Source organism: Odocoileus virginianus, chromosome 23, assembly GCF_023699985.2.
Source record: "Odocoileus virginianus isolate 20LAN1187 ecotype Illinois chromosome 23, Ovbor_1.2, whole genome shotgun sequence".
In the NCBI taxonomy this organism is placed as follows: domain Eukaryota; kingdom Metazoa; phylum Chordata; class Mammalia; order Artiodactyla; family Cervidae; genus Odocoileus; species Odocoileus virginianus.
The window spans coordinates 32,244,509-32,263,793 of record NC_069696.1 but is presented as its reverse complement, the minus strand read 5'-3'; the positions used below and the strand labels follow the sequence as shown (position 1 = coordinate 32,263,793).

Here is a 19,285-nt window from a genome sequence, read left to right as displayed (position 1 = left end):
GGCTCAGAGGGTAAAGAATCTGCTTGCAATGCAGGAGACCTGGGTTTGATCGTTAACTTGGAAAGATCCTCTGGAGAAGGAAATAGCTACCCACTCGAGTATTCTTACCTGGAGAATTCTAGGGACAGAGGAGTCCGAAGGGCTACAGTCCATGGGGTCACAAAGAGTCAAACACGACTGAGCGACTAACACTTTCAGTTTCTTTTTCCCCTCTGATTCTCTTTAGCATTTATTTTCAGGATATCAGAGTCAGTTATGGGGAGCATAAAATTGTATCCCTTCAAATTTCTTTATTTGGACTTTGCATAGGTATAGTTAAAATGAATAATTACATCTTAAACTTTTTATGATTGGTATCTTTTAAAAATCTTTTTCTGGAGAGTGGAATTTTTCCCTAAACATGAGAGCATTTGCTCAGTTCTGTTCAGTCGCTCAGTCGTGTCCGACTCATTGCGACCCCATGAGTCGCAGCATGCCAGGCCTCCCTGTCCCTCACAAACTCCCAGAGCTCACTCAAACTCATGTCCATCGAGTTGGTGATGCCATCCAGCCATTTCATCCTCTGTCGTCCCCTTCTCCTCCTGCTCCCAATCCCTCCCAGCATCAGGGTCTTTCCCAATGAGTCAACTCTTCGCATGAGGTGGCCAAAGTACTGGAGTTTCAGCTTCAGCATCAGTCCTTCCAATGAACACCCAGGACTGATCTCCTTTAGGACGGACTGGTTGGATCTCCTTGCAGTCCAAGGGACTCTCACGAGTCTTCTCGAACACCACAGCTCAAAAGCATCAATTTTTCAGTGCTCAGCTTTCTTCACAGTCCAACTCTCACATCCATACATGACCACTGGAAAAACCATAGCCTTGACTAGACAGATATTTGTTGGCAAAGTAATGTCTCTGCTTTTTAATATGCTCTCTAGGTTGGTCATAACTTTCCTTCCAAGGAGTAAGCGTCTTTTAATTTCATGGCTGCAGTCACCATCTGCAATGATTTTGGAGCCCCAAAAAGTAAAGTCTGACACCGCTTCCACTGTTTCCCCATCTATTTGCCATGAAGTGATGGGACCAGATGCCATGATCTTAGTTTTCTGAATGTTGACCTTTAAGCCAACTTTTTCACTCTCCTCTTTCACTTTCATCAAGAGGCTTTTTAGTTCCTCTTCACTTTCTGCCATAAGGGTGGTGTCATCTGCATATCTGAGGTTATTAATATTTCTCCCGGCAATCTTGATTCCAGCTTGTGCTTCTTCCAGTCCAGCTTTTCTCATGATGAGAGCATTACTTTTATTTAAATTGTGTTTTAATAATACTCATAGCAACTCAGTTGATAATCAGGCTTTCAATGACAGGTCCATTAAGTAGAATGTACTGTGTGTGCTCAGATGCTTAAGTTGTGTCCAACTCTTTGTGACCCTATGCACTGTAGCCCAACAGGCTCCTCTGTACATGGGATTCTCCAGGCAAGAATACTGGAGCATATTGCCATGCCCTCTTCCAGGGGATCTTCCCAACCCAGGGATCAAACCTGCATCTCTCATGTCTCTTGTACTGGCAGGCAGGTTTTTTTTTTTTTTACCACTAGTGCCACCTAAGTAGCATACACTTAAAAATTAACACTATGATGACTGTATTTAAGATCCTGAATGAAAAATTCAGGATTTTTTTTTTTAATTGAAGTAGTTGATTTTATAATGTGTTAGTTTTTGGTGTACAGCAAAGTGATTCATATATATATATTCTTTTTCAGATTCTTCTCCATTAGTTTGTGATATTATATTGAATAGAGTTCCCTGTGCTATATGGTAGGACCTTGTTCTTAACCTATTTTATATATAGCAGTTTGTATCTGCTAATCCCAAACTCCTAATTTATCCTCCCCACTTTTGTCCTTTGAAAACCATATTTGTTTTCTGTTTGTAAGTCTACCTCTGTTATGTAAATAAGTTCATTTGTGTCTTTTTTTTAGATTCCACATATGTGATACTATGTGATATTTGTCTCTCTCTCTCTGGTCTACTTAATATGATCATCTCTAGGTGCAACCATGTTGCTACCAATGGCATTATTCCATTCTTTTTTATGGCTGAGTAATATTCCATTGTGTGTATATATACCACATCTTCTTTATCCAGTCATCTGTTGATGGGCATTTAGGTTGCTTCCATGTCTTGGCTATTGTAAATAATGCTGCTACAAACATTGGGGTACATGTATCTTTTCGAATTAGTTTTCTCCAGATGTATGCCTAAGAGTGGGACTGCTGGATAGAGTGGGTAGCTCTATTTTTTGGTTAAGGAACCTACATATGTTCTCCATAGTCTTTGTACCAATTTATGCTCCCACCAACAGGGTTGAAAGGTTCTCTTTTCTCCATGCCTTCTCCCACATATACTATTTGCAGAGTTTTTGATGACGGTCATCCTGACCAGTGTGAGGTGATATCTCATTGTAGTTTGGGGGGAAAACTTAGTTTTAAAGCTGTTTGCATATTTAGAAATTTCCTAAACCTGAAACTATCATGATTAAAAAAAGTTTTTGGAAAACCAAAATGGTGGTCGGTTGTGAAAGAAATCTTACCGAGGAGTGGTTCATGACTGAGGGGAGGAACAACACTTTGGTTTTGCTTTGTAGCCTCTCGTTCCCCTATTTCAGATGGACTTAGGGTAATCAACTCCTTATTTGACATCTGTAACGACAAAATAAAAAGCTGTAAGTTTCCTATTTGAATGAAATAAAGATTTTTTAGCAGTTTTCATATGTGGGTGTGCTGTCATGAACAATAGGGCAGTTTGCACTTACTGAGTGTCCTGTGCTAAGTACTCCACAAATAAAATTTTGTTTCATGTTACAAATATTGTGAGGTCAAGACTCTGAGGCCTAAAGAGTCTAATATCTTGTCTAAAGTGTTGGAGCCATGATTCTAACCCAAGTCCATCTGACTCCAAAGCTCCCGCATTATTCATAATCATAACTAAAGTACACAATTACACATATAAGGGAAAGTTTTAGATTAAGAAGGAAAAACATTTCGGTATTTTTTAAATGATGGTAAAACTATATCTCATTCAAAGCTACAATGGGAAATACTGCTTTGGAATAGGGAATGTATTAAACCAGAGACTTTTACCAAAAAGTTGTCATATCATAGTGTTATATAGACACAGGCCAAACAATCTGATGTTTAATATAGCTCATCAAAAGAAATCATTTACCTATATTGTCTGATTCAGTTGATAAACTTTATCATGACACCTACATAACATACACTACTCAGAGATTTTTGTGTGCTACAAGGACTTAATCCCTGTTTCTGGTATATAGTCTGGCACAAAATGCATACCCAATAAACAGGTGTCAAATGTATGAGTAAAACTTGAAAATACCAGAACAAAAGTCTATGTTAATATAAAAAGATATTTTCAGGTTCCCTTTTGTCCCTAGTCAGATTTAATTTCTCTTCTCTCCTATATTTTATGTGCTGTGTGCTATGTCACTTCAGTTGTGTCTGATTCTTTTAGACCCCATGGACCGTAGCCCGCTAGGCTCCTCGGTCCATGGGATTTCCCAGGGATGAAATCCGAGTTTCCTATGTCTCCTACGTTGACAGGTGGGTTCTTTACCACCAGCGCCACCTGGGAAGTATACCTAGTTTAGAGCATTTTGTTGTCTGGGATACATCACAATTATATGTGGGTCTTCCATATATTCAGTGCTATGTTCAGTACACACATCTTGTATGTACTTCAAATGGCTAATATTTGTTCAATTGAATTAAATAGTAGGTAATACCTATTTTGTAGCTTATATTAAACTTTTTTCCAGACCATAAGGAGTACTTTTAATCCATAGACTTGGAGTTTATTAAAATAACAGTAATAACTATTATTTATTGAGCACATACTATGTCCGAGGAACTGTGAGGTTTTTTGTTTCTTTGTATATTAAATCATTTAATTCACACATCACTTTAAGAAACTGGGGCTATTATTAATCCTTGTTTTACAAGTGAGGAAGCTGAGGTGCAGAGGTTAAAAAACACACAGGAGGTTATCCCAGCAGTAAGTGAATCAAAACTTGGACCCAGACATTACGGTCCCAGAAACTTCACTATTAACCACTATTCTACATTGCCTCTTAAGAACTCTGGAAAGAGATCCCTTTTTTTTTTTTTTTCTTAACAGGATGGCCTCTTTTCTCAAAAGAAATAATCAACAAGGACCAATTTTATCATTCATTTATTTCATGAATATTATCACTTACGATAGTACTTACATTCCTGCAGTTTAGAGTATGTGTATCTTTCAATAAATCTATTGGACTTGAATCAAGGGATGAAGATGACTGTAACCTTCAAAAATGACACATAAAACATGTTATATGTCTATTTATATATATTCTAGAGAAATTTCTCTTCTGAATACAGTCTACTGATAAAAATACAGGGAGGAACATAAAGATTGAATATCACAACAGTTTTCATCATTAGACTGACTTGTTCAGAGCCAGACATAAATTTGACAACAGAGTGCTGAGAACGCTATAGTAAATAGAAACATAAACCCCAAGGTGAAAGGTCTTAAGTAAATCATGTTACCTGTCTTAATACAACACGTTGCATAGTAATGGAACAATTACACAGCTCAAAATAGGCACTGACATCAAGAGTCAGTTCTTACCAGGATACTAAAAAGCAGAACTAGAGTAAAGAAAGATTTCCTAACATTCTGCAACCTTTTCTTTAAGTGGAAAATATGTCATAGTTCATCTCCAGGTACAATATCAATGAAACACACGAAGACAAAAACATAATCATAGGCTTTTGCAGAGATAACAAATCTCTTCAAAACTTAATATGTAAAACTTATGGTGTTATATATTACTAAATGCTCAATTATGTGAAACATAATGGCATAAACATAACTTTATGGCCTTGTGTATTCCCAAGGATGCAGCTAACAAGAAATTATAGAGGGAGAAATCAAAACAGAAAAATGAAATGAATTAGGTAGGAAACACAGATGAAAAGATTAGTGACATGTCTTGGAGACTTTTCACAATGTAATGTATATAGCTTGGCTGACTTCCCATTCTGTGGTTCAAGGTTTAAAATCATCAACCACTCAATTAGCCCTTGTTTAAAGATGAAAAAAGCTGACTTCCCCTAACCATGCATGTCACTACCAGATTCTGAAATATGGCTTTCTTCATATTAGTTTATTGGGCAAAAACGTGCTATTTAACTTCATCTCAGTCCCTTTTAACTAACTTAAAACTCTGTTGCTCAGTGGCCTGATCTCTTCCTCAGTGAATCTCCTTGTTGTTTGCTGAAACCAGCACGCTTTCTCCTACTCAACTCCATACACTGGCCAAGGTGCCTCCATACATAAAACTCCATACACTGCACTGTGCACATTCTAATAGTTCCCAGCTAGCAACATCTGGCTCAATTTTTGCTTTCCTTATGTTGCCCTTCCAGCACAGTCAAATGATTTTCATCGAGGGTGCCAAGACCATTCAGTGGGAGAAGCAATAATCTTTTCAGCAAATTATGTGAGAAAACTGGATATCCATATGCAGATGAAGGGAGTTGGACTATAACCCTACTCAGAGTAATTTTCTTGGTTGAACTTTGTGCTACTTAGTACAAATATTTACAATTTACTTCAGAAATACATTTTAGAGCTATTATAGAAAACTCCAAAGAGATATAAAAATAGATAATATAATGAAATCTCATACACCCACCAAACAGCTTCAGTAATTGTCCTTTCTCACCTAATAACAATGTATGAGATATAAAATTTTAAACGTTTTTGTGTAGGATGTAAAATTAATATAAATATAAATATATTATATGTAAATTATTAATAACATCATTCTAGATGCTCCTATTCTTATTTTTTCTGCATTTGAAAAAATATTCTCAGAGAAATGTTAATATGTCTCACTATGATTATATTTTTCTTTATGATTATATATCTTTTAAAAATTTGTTTTTTTATTGAAGGATAATTGCTTTACAGAATTTTGTTGTTTTGTGTCAAACCTTAACATGAATCAGCCATAGGCATACATATATCCCCTCCCTATTGAACCTCCCTCCCATCTCCCTCCCCATCCCACCCCTCTAGGTTGATACAAAGCCCCTGTTTGAGTTTCCTGAGCCATCCAGCAAATTCCTGTTGACTATTTTACATATGGTAATGTAAGTTTCCATGTTACTCTTTCCATACATCTCACCTTTTCCTCCCCTCTCCCCATGTCCATAAGTCTATTCTGTATGTCTGTTTCTCCACTGCTGCCCTGTAAATAAATTTTTCAGTACCATTTTTCTAGATTCCATACATATGCATTAGAATATGATATTTATCTTTCTCTTTCTGACTTACTTCACTCTGTATAATAGGTTCTAGGTTCATCCACCTCATTAGAACTGGCTCCAAAGCATTCCTTCTTATGGTTGAGTAATATTCCATTATGTATATGTGCCACAACTTCTTTATCCATTCATCTGTCAATGGACATCTAAGTTGCTTCCATGTTCTAGCTATTGGAAATAGTGCTGCAATGAACAATGGGATACATGTGTCTTTTTCAATTTTGGTTTCCTAAGGGTATATGTCTAGGAGTGGGATTACTGGGTCATATGGTGGTTTTATTCCTAGTTTTTTAAGGAATCTCCATACCATCTTCCATAGTGGCTATATCAATTTACATTCCCACCAACAGTGCAAGAGCATTCCCTTTTCTCCACACCCTCTCCAGCATTTATTGTTGTAGACGTTTTGATGATGACCATTCTGACCAGTGTGAGGTGATATCTCATTGTAGTTTTGATTTGCATTTCTCTAATAATGAGACATGTTGAGCATCTTTTCATGTGTTTGTTAGCCATCTATATGTCTCCTTTGGAGAAATGTCTGTTTAGGTCTTTTTCCCACTTTTTGATTGGGTTGTTTGTCTTTCTGGTATTAAGTTGTATGAGCTGCTTTGTATATTTTGGAAATGAATCCTTTGTCAGTTGTTTCATTTTCTATTATTTTCTCCCATTCTGAGGGTTGTCTTTTCACCTTGCTTATAATTTCCTTCACTGTGCAAAAGCTTTTAAGTTTGATTAGGTCCCACTTGTTTACTTTTGTTTTTATTTCCATTACTCTAGGAGGTGGGTCATAAAGGATCTTACTTTGATTTATGTCAAGTGTTCTGCCTATGTTTTCCTCTAAGAGTTTTATAGTTTCTGGTCTTATATTTAGATCTTTAATCCATTTTGAGTTTATCTTTGTGTATGGTGTTAGGAAATGTTCTAATTTCATTTTTTTACATGTAGCTGTCCAGTTTTCCTAGCACCATTGATTGAAGAGGCTGTCTTTGCCCCATTGTATATTCTTGCCTCCTTTGTCAAAAATAAGGTACCCATAGGTGCATGGGTGGGTTTATTTCTGGGCTTTCTATCTTGTTGCATTGGTCTATATTTCTGTTTTTGTGCCAGTACCATACTGTCTTGATGGCTGTAGCTTTGTAGTATAATCTGAAGTCAGGAAGGTTAATTCCTCCAGCTCCATTCTTCTTTCTCAAGAGTGCTTTGGCTTTTCAGGGTCTTTTGTGTTTCCATATGAATTGTGAAATTTTTTGTTCTAGTTCTGTGAAAAATGCCATTGGTAATTTGATAGGGATCACATTGAATCTGTAGATTGTGTTTGGTAGTACAGTCATTTTCACAATATTGATTCTTTCTACCCAGGAACATGGAATATCTCTCCATCTGTTTATGTCATCTTTGATTTCTTCCATCAGTATCTTATAATTTTCTATGTACAGTTCTTTTGTCTTCCTAGGTAAGTTTATTCCCAGATATTTAATTCTTTGTTTGTTTGCAATGGTGAATGGGATTTATTCCTTAATTTCTCTTTCTGATTTTTCAGTTAGTATATAGAAATGCAAGTGATATCTGTGTATTGATTTTGTATCCTACAACTTTTCTAAATTCACTGATCAGCTCGAGTAATTTTCTGATACTATCTTTAGGGTTTTCTATGTACGGTTTCATGTCAACTGCAAACAGTGAGAGCTTTACTTCTTTTCCCATCTGGATTTGTTTTATTTCTTTTTCTTCTCTGATGGCTGTAGCTAGGACTTCCAGAACAATGTTGAATAATAGTGGTGAAAGTGGACACCCTTGTCTTGTTCCTGATCTTAGGGGGAATGTTTTCAGTTTTTCACCATTGAGGATAATGTTTCCTGTAGGCTTATCATATATGGCCTTTACTGTGTTCAGGGAGGTTCCTTCTATGCCCATTTTTTTTGAAGAGTTTTAATCATAAATGGGTGCTGAATTTTGTCAAAGGCTTTTTCTGCATCTATTGAGATGATCTTTTTTTATCTTTCAAGTATCACATTGATTGATTTGCATATATTGAAGAATCCTTGCATCTCGGGAATAAACCCAACTTGATTATGGTGTATGAGCTTTTTGATGTGTTGCAGAATTCTGTTTGCTAAAATTTTGTTGAGGAGTTTTACATCTATGTTCATCAGTGACATTGGCCTGTAGTTTTCTTTTTTTTTTTATGTTGTCTTTGTCTGGTTTGGGTATCAGGGTGGTGGTGGCCTCGTAGAATGAGTTTTGAAGTGTTCCTTCCTCTGCAATTTCTGGAAAGAGTTTTAGAAGGATAAGCATTAGTTCTTCTCTAAATGCTTGACAGAATTCTCCTGTGAAGCTGTCTGGTCCTGGCTTTTGTTTCTTGGGAGATTTTTGATCACAGCTTCAATTTCAGTGCTTGTGATTGGGTTGTTCATAGTTTCTATTTCGTCCTGGTTCAGTCTTGTAAAATTTAACTTTCCTAAGAATCTGTCCATTTCTTCCAGGTTATCCATTTCATTGCCATATAGCTGTTCATAATAGTCTCTTACAATCCTTTGTATTTCTGCATTGTCTGTTGTAACCTCTCCTTTTTCATTTCTAATTTTGTTGATTTGATTCTTCTCTCTTTTGATGTGTCTGGCTAAAGGTTTGTCAATTTTGTCTATCTTCTCAAAGAACCAGCTTTTAGTTTTATTAATCTTTACTATTGTTTCTTTCATTTCTTTTTCATTATTTCTGCTCAGATCATTATGATTTCTTTCCTTCTACTAATTTTGGGGTTTTTTTGTTCTTCTTCCAGTTGTTTTAGGAGTAAAGTTAGGTTGTCTATTTGATGTTTTTCTTGTTTCTTGAGTAGGACTGTATTGCTATAAACTTCCCTCTTAGAACTGCTTTTGCTGCATCCCATAGGTTTTGAGTTGTGTTTTCACTGTCATTTGTTTCTAGAATTTCTTTTACTTCCCTTTTGATTTCTTCAGTGACCTTTTGGTTATTTAGATACTTGTTGTTTAATCTCCATGTGTTTGTGTTTCTTACAGTTTTTTTCCTTGTAATTGATATCTAGTCTCATAGTGTTGTGGTCAGAGAAGATACCTCATATGATTTCAATTTTCTTAAATTTACTGAGGTTTCATTTGTGACCCAAGATGTGGTCTGTCCTGGAGAATATTGCATGTACACTTTGAGAAGAAGGTGTATTCTTCTGCATTTGGATGGAAAGTCCTGAAGATATCAATGAGATCCATATCATCTGATATATCATTTAAGACTTGTGTTTCCTTATTAATTTTCTGTTTTGATGATCTGTCCATTGGTGTGAGTGGGGTTTTAAAGTCTCCTACTATTACTGTGCTATTATCAGTTTCTCCTTTTATGTCTGTTAGTGTTTGTCTTATGTATTGAGGTGCCCCTATTTCAGTGCATAGATACTTACAATTGTTATGTCTTCCTCTTGGATTGATCCCTTGATCATTATGTACTGTCCTTCCTTATCTCTTGTAATCTTCTTTATTTTCAGGTCTATTTTGTCTGATATGAGGATTGCTACTCTCCAGCTTTCTTTTGCTTCCCATTTGCATGGAATATATTTTTCCATCCTCTCACTTTCAATCTATATGTCTTTAGGTCTGAAGGGTGTTTCTTGTAGACAGCATATATGGGTTTTGTTTTTGTATCCATTCAGCCAGTCTGTGTCTTTTGGTTGGAGCATTTAATCCACTTACATTTAAAGTAATTATTGATATATATGTTCCTATTGCCATTTTCTTAATTGTTTGGGGTTTGTTTTTGTAGATCTTTTTCTTCTTTTGTATTTCTTGACTATATAAGTCCATTTAACATTTGTTGTAAAGCTGGTTTGGTGGTACTGAATTCTCTTAACTTTTGCTTGTCTGAAAAGCTTTTGCTTTCTCCATCAATTTTGAATGAGGTCCTTGACAGGTACAGTAATCCTGGTTGTAGGATTTTCCCTTTCAGTACTTTAAATATATCCTGCCATTCCCCTCTGGCCTGCAGAGTTTCTGCTGAAAGATCAGCTGTTAAGCATATGGGGTTTCCCTTGTATGTTATTTGTTGCTTTTCCCTTGCTGCTTTTAATATTCTTTCTTTGTGTGTTTAGTCTTTGTCTGTTTTACTACATGTTGTGGCATATTTCTCCTTGGGTTTATCCTGTATGGGACTCTTTCTGTCTCTTGGACTTGATTGACTATTTTCTTTTCCTTGTTGGGAAAATTTTCAACTATCATCTCTTCAAACATTTCTCATACCCCTTCTTTTTCTCTTCTTCTTCTGGGACCCCTTTCGAATGTTGGTGCATTTGATATTGTCCCAGATGTCTCTGAGACTATCCTCAATTCCTGTCATTCTTTTTACTTTATTCTGCTCTTCAAAAGTTATTTCCTCCATTTTATCTTCCAGCTCACTGATTCATTTTTCTGCTTCAGATATTCTGCTATTGGTCCGTTCTAGAGTATTTTTAATTTCAGTAATTGTTTGTCTCTGTATGTTTATTCTTTAATTCTTCTAGGTCTTTGTTAATTGATTCTTGCATTTTCTCCATTTTGTTTTCAAGGTTTTTGATCATCTTTACTATCATTATTCTGAACTCTTTTTTCAGGTAGTTTGCCTATTTCCTCTTCATACATTTGAACTTCTGTGTTTCTAGTTTCTTCCTTCATCTGTGTAATATTTTTCTGCCTTTTCATTATCTTTTTTTAACTTACGGTGTTTGAGGTCTCTTTTCCAGTTTAAAGGTTGAATTCTTTTTTCCTTTTGGCCCTGGTAAGTTTGGTCCAGTAGTTTGTGTAAGCTTCGTATAGGGTGAGATTTGTGCTGAGTTTTTGTTTGTTTGCTTGCTTGTTTATTTTTCCTCTGATGGGCAAGGCTGAGTGAGGTGGTAATCCTGTCTGCTGATGATTGGGTTTGTATTTTTGCTTTGTTTATTGTTTAGATGAGGCATCCTGCACAAGCTGTTACTGGTAGCTGGGTGATTCTGGGTCTTGTAGTCAAGTGGTTTCCTTTGTGTAAGTTTTCACTATTCGATACTCCCTAGGGTTAATTCTCTGGTAGTCTAGGGTCTTGGAGTCAGTGCAGCTACTCCAAAGGCTCAGGACTTGATCTCTCTGATGACACATTCAGTGGTGGAGAGGTGGAGTTTCCTTCTGGACATGATCCCCTCAGCATCCTCCCCTCCTCCCCAGCCAGGGAGATCACCAGACGTGTACTGGTCAACCTGCTTTGCCCTGGCCTCGCTTATCAGGGTGGCCCAGGTACCAGAAGGAGGTGGCCACAGCAGCCTGGCCTCAAATCCCACAAACTTGAGATGCGGGCCACTGGCCACTCTCTCCAGAGGTGCCCAGTCCGGAGCACCCACAACCATGAATCAGGGAAGCAACGCAGGTGGCTGCGGCTGCTGATTATATATCTTTTTTTCTGATTTTTGCTTTATGTTCTTTGTTTCTTTGTTGTTAGATGTCTAATGGTTTATGATGTCTATTTTCTTTGTGAATTATACCTTTTGTTGTTAAAAATATTCATCCTTGTTTCATTTAAAAATAAATTAATTCTAAAAAATTGTCCTTTCCTAATCTTGTTAAATCTATTTAACCCAAACTCATACTTCCCCTTTCTTCCCAGACACTTCACCCCTTAATCTGTAAATACTTCTCACTGGAGAAATACTGATTTAATTGATTATGGGGTACTGCCCATGATATAACTGTTTTCTTGGGCTATTATACCTACCTCCTAAAAACGTGAATTCCAAAACATTATTTTTCTAACATCTAAGGAAATTCTGAGTTCAAAATTAATCTAAAACCTGCCTAATGGGTTTTAGATGAATAATTAGAGTCCTGTACATATGCATATTCACATATATCCACACATATCTTTTTTCTTATGAAAGTGGAAATGAAGTTGCTCAGTTGTGTCTGACTCTTTGCAATTCCATGGACTGCTGCCTACCACACTCCTCTGTCCATGGCATTTTCCAGGCAAGAGAACTGCAGTGGGTTGCCATTTCCTTCTCCGGGGATCTTCCTGGTCCAGAGATCGAACCCGGGTCTCCTGCATTGCAGGCAGATACTTTACTGTCTGAGCCACCAGGAAAGCCCATAATACTATTCTTTTGTTCTATTTTTGTGCTTTTTTCTATTAACCATATAAAGTTCTTTCCATATTAGCATAAATAGAGCTACCTAATATTTAACTGTTGCAAAGTATAACATTGTATGGATACACCATAATAAGTTGTGGTTATGATAAATATTTAAATCCCTACTGTAGATAAGTGCAGCAAGGAACAGTCTTATTCATGGATCTTTATGCAGTTGTAAAAGAATATTTGCTTCTGAGGTAGGGTTGTTGAGTCTATGATTATATACAACTACATTTTTGATGGGTATTATTAAATTACCCTCCAAGAGCCTTCACTAATTTATACTCCCATGGACAGTTTGACTGTTTCCTCACACTCTCACTAGTATTATCAAACTTGCAAACTTTTGACCATCTCCTAAATGAAAATGGGTATCTTATTATCATTTAATTTTGTGTGTATATACATATACATATATATATATAATTTTAACTATGAGTGGGGTTGAGCAATTTTTAAAGTTTCTTAGCCATTTGTTTTTTTTTCAAGTCTACACTCCAACTTTTTAAAAAATATTGAGCTATTTTTAAAGCTTCCTTGAAAACTGTATTCTTTATACTACCCATAAAGTTTTATATATATAATTATATAAAATTTATGATACATAAAGTTTAATATAACATTCAATAACTTTATACTATAAAATTCTCCATCAGTTCAGTTCAGTCACTCAGTCATGTCTGATTCTTTGTGACCCCATGGACTGCAGCACGCCAGGCCTCCCTGTCCATCACCAACTCCTGGAGTTTTCTCAAACTCATGTCCATTGAGTTGGTGATGCCATCCAACCATTTCATCCTCTGTCATCCCCTTCTCCTCCTGCCTTCAATCTTTTCCAGCAATCTTTTCAAATGAGTCAGTTCTTCACATCAGGTGGCCAAAGTAGTGAAGTTTCAGCTTCAGCATCAGTCCTTCCAATGAATATTTAGGACTGATCTCCTTTAGGATGGACTGATTGGATCTCCTTGCAGTCCAAGGGACTCTCAAGAGTCTTCTCCAACACCATAGTTCAAAAGCATCAATTCTTTGGCACTCAGCTTTCTTTATAGTCCAAGTCTCACATCCACACATGACTACTGGAAAAACCATAGCTTTGACTAGACAGACCTCTGGTGGCAAAGTAACATCCCTGCTTTTTAATATGCTCTCTAGGTTGGTCATAACTTTCCTTCCAAGGAGTAAGCATCTTTTAATTTCATGGCTGCAGTCACCATCTGCAGTGATTTTGGAGCCCCCTCAAAATAAAGTCTCTCACTGTTTCCATTGTTTCCCCATCTATTTGCCATGAAGTGATGGGACCAGATGCCATGATCTTCGTTTTCTGAATGTTGAACTTTAGGCCAACTTTTTCACTCTCTTCTTTCACTTTCATCAAGAGGCTCTTTAGTTCTTCCTCACTTTCTGCCATAAGGGTGGTATCATCTGCATATCTGAGGTTATTAATATTTCTCCTGGCAATCTTGATTCCAGCTTGTGCTTCATCCAGTCCAGCATTTCTCATGATGTACTCTGCATGTAAGTTAAATAAGCAGGGTGACAATATATAGCCTTGACGTACTCCTTTCCCAATTTGGAACCAGTCTGCTGTTCCATGCCAGTTCTAACTGTTGCTTCCGGACCTGCATACAGATTTCTCAGGAGGCAAGTCGGGTGGTCTGGTACTCCCATCTCTTTAAGAATTTTCCAGTTTGTTGTGATCCACACAGTCAAAAGTTTCATATATTAAGATAATTAGTGTATTTCATCATATATAATACACACATTTTCTATGGCTTATAATTTGTCTTTTAACCTTTAACCTTGTTAACTACAATAGTTATAGTTATGTTTGAGTTTTTATACAATTAAATTTATCCATTTTTATCTTAATGAGTTCCAGGTTCTGTGCCATGTATAGGAAGGACTTTCCAAACTAAGCTGCTACTATAAAAGTGATCTCTTCCATTATGTTATTAAACTGGTTACTGTTTGCATATAGGAAACCTATTGATTTTTTAATATTTGTATGATTAATAAGAAGATGATTCTACTTGTAAAAGTATTTACAGTAATCAAACATTACCTTTGGAAGTCCAGAAATTCACTTGCAACATCTGTTCCAATACTACCAGCACCAATTAATATTTCTGTAGACGTTCCAGGCACACTAATAAAAGACTGTCTAGAGGATCCTAAATCATAACAAAAGATTCAAATGAGGACTTTAAAAGGTATATAACTTGGTCAATATATTTTTTTCAATTCAAATATATTTCCTATTTCCCTCTTTAAAAGAAACAAACCAGCTGCATCCTAAAACGTTGGAAACATTCCTGTTTACATTAAACATTCTCATGATGGTTTAAGATGCTCATAAAGACTGATACGAATCAAGTATGTGGGAAGTCACTGAGAGGTCACTCATGACCTGTGACCCTTGAGTACAGACAGTCCCGTCGCACTTTAACATCCACACTAAAGGCAGAGCAATGCTATTTTTTTCTTTTATTGAGGTATAGTTGATTTATAATATTGTTAGTTCCCAGTGTACAGCAAAGTGATTCAGTTGTACATATATATGTGTATCTATATTCTTTTTCAGATTCTCTTCCATTATAGGTTATTACAAGATATTACTACAGTTCCCTGTGCTATATAAGAAATTCTTATTATTTTACATATAGCATGTGTATCTGTTAATTCCATACTCCTAATTTAACCCTCCCAACCCCGCTATTTCCCCTGTGGTAACCATAAATTTGCTTTCTATGTCTGTGAGTCTATTTCTGTTTTATAAATATGTTTATGTGCATTATTTTTTTTAGATCCCACCTATAAGTGATATCATAAGATTTGTCTTTCTCTGACTCACCTCACTTATTATGAGAATCTCTGGGTCCATCCATATTGCTGCAAATGGCAATGTTTCATTCTTTTTTATGGCTGAATACGACTCTACTTTTAATATTTCCTAATATGTTAGTTTTTCTTAATGCAAATAATATATTAACATATTCCTGTGGTGAACATCTACGATAACTTCCCCTTGGTGCTTTTCATGAATTGGACCAACAGACATTCGAGCGCTCTAATATACAAGGAACTATGCTAGGAGCTGCTGGTTCATAATAAGTAAAACACCATTTCTGCTCTTAAGGGACTCACAGTCTAGTGGTGAGCCAGCTGACTGAACAACTTATTGCAATACAATATAAGATTATAACAGATGTGTGACCAAAGTACTGTGGGAATTCTGAGGAGGATAACTCAACCCACTGAAATCTTTTCAAGTTCACTTAGAAATTTTTCCCTCTCCAAGACAGATAAAGATGATAACTTTCTTAGTAATAAGTCTTCACACCTAAAACTAAGCTTACCTTCTGATGACTGAGAGCTGCAAGGAAGCAATGATGTTTCTCCAGCATCATTATGTCCCCTAGAATTCAGAAACACCACAGGTGATTTTTTTAAGGTGAAGGAAAATGTTAAAGCAATTACATTAAGCTCTGTGTATCTGAATGGCCAGTTCTTGACCCACTAGTGTTTTATATGCATATTGTTAATGTCACCACCAGATATTGAGGTATTGATGTGCTAAGTACCAGGGCTTTTGACAGATGCCATAATAATGTACCCTGTAATGTATATGTTCTCACAGATACAGATTCTCAGTTCATAGTCTAATGATAAGAAGGCAAGAATTATTGGGATGAGTAATAGAATTGTCAGGATGGGTAATTAGTACCTACTGCAAGTATTAACTGAACTGAACTGAACTGCAGGTACTAAGAATTGGAGGGGCTTTTTTAAAAAACTAAATATTTTAGATAAGGAAATAGAATTGGGTTGATAAAACCTTATAGCAATTTCAAATAAAACATAGAAAAATAATACTTGGAATGGGGCCATGCTAGCATATTGAGCATATCAAGAAAAGCTGGCTGTTTCTTTAGGCTGACATAGCCATAGACCAGGGCCTTGAAGGCAGTGAATGGTTTGGATTTCTGCTTATCCCTCAGCCAAATATTTTTATACAAGTATATGTGGTCCCAAAGTTTAGAAGATGGACATGAAAAAATGATGTGGAGGCCAAAATGACTTCTAACAATTATGTGCTTATCTGCTTATTTGCTCAGTTGTATCCGACAAAAGTCTTTGGAGCCCCATGGGCTGTAGCCTGTCAGGCTCCTCTGTCCATGGGGATTCTCTAGACAAGAATACTGGAGTGGGTTGCCATGCCCTCCTCGAGGGGATCTTCCCAAGCCAGGGATTGAACCCAGGTCTGCCACATTGCAGGTGGATTCTTTACCATCTGAGCCACTAGTGAAGCCTTCTTACAATTATAGACAGTTTAAAGCCACATCCACAGTGTTTTTTGGAAGGACAAAAGAAGGCCATGAAGGGTAGGGAAAAACTGTTCTGAATAAATGCATCTACTGTCACATTTTATACCAAGCCAAAAGAAATGTATTACAAAAGGGCAAACTTTTAGCTTAATTCTGAGAACTAATGCCCATGAGCAGTGAATGAATTACTCAAAATATATACTCAAGGTACAAAGCCAGGGGACCACATGGGTTTTTTTTTTAATTGAAGTATAGTTGATTTACAATGATTCATGTGTAAAGCAAAGTGATTACACACACATATATATTTTCTTTTTCAGTTTCTTTTCCATTATATCATAGGTTATTAAAAGATATTGAATATAGTTCTCTGTGTGATATAGTAGGTCCTTGTTCATCTATTTTATATATAGTAGTTTGTATCTATTAATCATCAATTCCCAATTTATTCCCCCCCCCTTTCTTCTCTGGCAACTATAAGTTTGTTTTCTATGTGAGTCTCTTTCTGTTTTGCAAATAAGTTCATTTGTGTCATTCTTTAATTAATTAATTTTTTGGAGGGTAAAATCTCAATTTTTTATTGAGATATAATTGACATAATATTATATTAGTTTCAGGTGTACAAGATAATGATTTAATATTTGCATATATTTAAAAATGTTCACCACAAAATCTAATTAACACCTGTCATTACATATAGTTACAATTTTTATCCTTGTGATGAGAACTTTTTTAAAAAATTATTTTTTTGAATTGGAGTATAATTGCTTTACAATGTTTAGTTTCTACTGTATGTATAATTTTTAAAGATTCTATTAATATATGTAAGTGATATCATATATTTGTCTTTCTCTGTCTGACTTACTTCGCTTAGTAGGATAATCTCTAGGTCTACTCATGTTGCTGCAAATGACATTAACTCAAGTTATAAAGCCAGAGAATCAAATAGTTTCAATGATTTAGCAAGATGAAAAGAGGGAAACAAAGATACTCATTTGAAATTAATAAAAAGGTCTTAACAACATAAACTATTACTTACAAAACTAAAGTGTTGACAGACACAATATATTCCAGTTCTTTGGTCCAAGGATTTGTGAAACTAAACCACTGGCTTTTTAAAGTTACAAAAGACCCATCTTTCGCTCTGAATTTGTACGAATCTGTAAATATTTTCTCTTTACTCTGTAGAACTTAACAAGAAAAGATAATAATCAGCATAACAGTTTACCACTGTATAAATCAGTCCTTTAGGGATTAGCTCAAGGTTTAGATTTCACAGGAATGAAAAATTAAGAGTTGAAGCTATAATTAAAAAGTACTAAAAGACAACCCCATTCAAGGCATACCTGCTTTGTGCTTGTCAGTCAAACTACTATGGTCATCCTGATGAAAATATTCATAACAAGAAGTTCCCAAGAGTTCCTGAGGCAGATATCCTAAAATTGCTGTTGCCCTAGTTTTAAAATTAAAGGTAAAGTTCAGAATTGGTGAATGTATCCCCTTATGGAAGATTGCTTTTCCACACATGGTCAGGACAGTAGAGACGTGGACCAGGAGATGAGTAACCCTTAGCATCACTGGGCTCCCTTTGGCTGCCCTAGACCCAGATTAGAGTTGCAAAGCAGAATGGACATCCAGGCACCAGGCTGCTCCAGAGGCCACCTACCTAATCCACAGTATACTGGTCTCACCATGCATCAATAAAACTGTGGCCATAGGCCCTGCACAGTTTCTGCACCACTGGCTAAGAAATATTTTAAGTTTACAATTTGGTTACAGATGTATCCATATCCTTATTTCATTTAAGCTTTATTTCCTATTCTAAAGCTTAAAAAAAAAAAAAATCCAGCCACGCTACTAAGCCACATCTTTAGTAGCCTTAAATATCCCATTGAACTCTAATCAGTATGGCAGATAAATGTTTACCTTTGATCAACATAGACAAATTTTCCATTAACTGCAAAACGGGTAATAAACTCAGCTGGTTTCACTTTAATCTCGCCGCTGTTCTGTGGGACAATATGTGGACGTAGTCTTCCAACAGCAACAAGGCAGGTGAAATTACTCCTGTCTTTCTTATTGTCCCTTTCTTCTTCCATTCCAGCAATATTTGGAGGCCAGCTTCTCAAGTAACCAGTGCAGTGGATAGTACAGAATTTTCTGTGATCTAATTCAAAGGTTTAAAAAAAAGAGGATTTGTCAACTACATCGCAATAAAACTAAAAAAAGATAAAAATTTTAAAAGCATTTCAATCATTATGAATAAATTCATTACACTGACATTTATATTAGTTATGATTCTACTATGAAATAGCCTTTATGCTAAATATGAAAAGGAAATAGGTTGGCATTAAAAAGAAAGCATCGATCATGTTTACTTAAGAACTTAATTCCTAATGGGTTATTTTTCTCAAGAACTAAACTATATGTCCTATATCAAAAG

The 19,285-nt window shown here is 36.0% G+C and overlaps 1 protein-coding gene across 2 annotated transcripts in view; it reads right to left on the bottom strand.

Annotated features, from left to right (window-relative positions):
* The window catches only part of BMAL2 (basic helix-loop-helix ARNT like 2), a 102,054-nt gene that overhangs the window by 5,123 nt on the left and 77,646 nt on the right, over window positions 1-19,285 (bottom strand). For both annotated transcript variants that reach the window (XM_070453835.1, XM_070453834.1), the window contains 7 exons: window positions 18,769-19,009; window positions 18,189-18,295; window positions 17,882-18,032; window positions 15,874-15,932; window positions 14,580-14,688; window positions 4,272-4,347; window positions 2,577-2,685 (listed from right to left, as the gene is read on the bottom strand). In XM_070453835.1, the coding sequence (XP_070309936.1) occupies window positions 2,577-2,685; window positions 4,272-4,347; window positions 14,580-14,688; window positions 15,874-15,932; window positions 17,882-18,032; window positions 18,189-18,295; window positions 18,769-19,009 (852 nt within the window). The remainder of the gene's footprint in view (window positions 1-2,576; window positions 2,686-4,271; window positions 4,348-14,579; window positions 14,689-15,873; window positions 15,933-17,881; window positions 18,033-18,188; window positions 18,296-18,768; window positions 19,010-19,285) is intronic.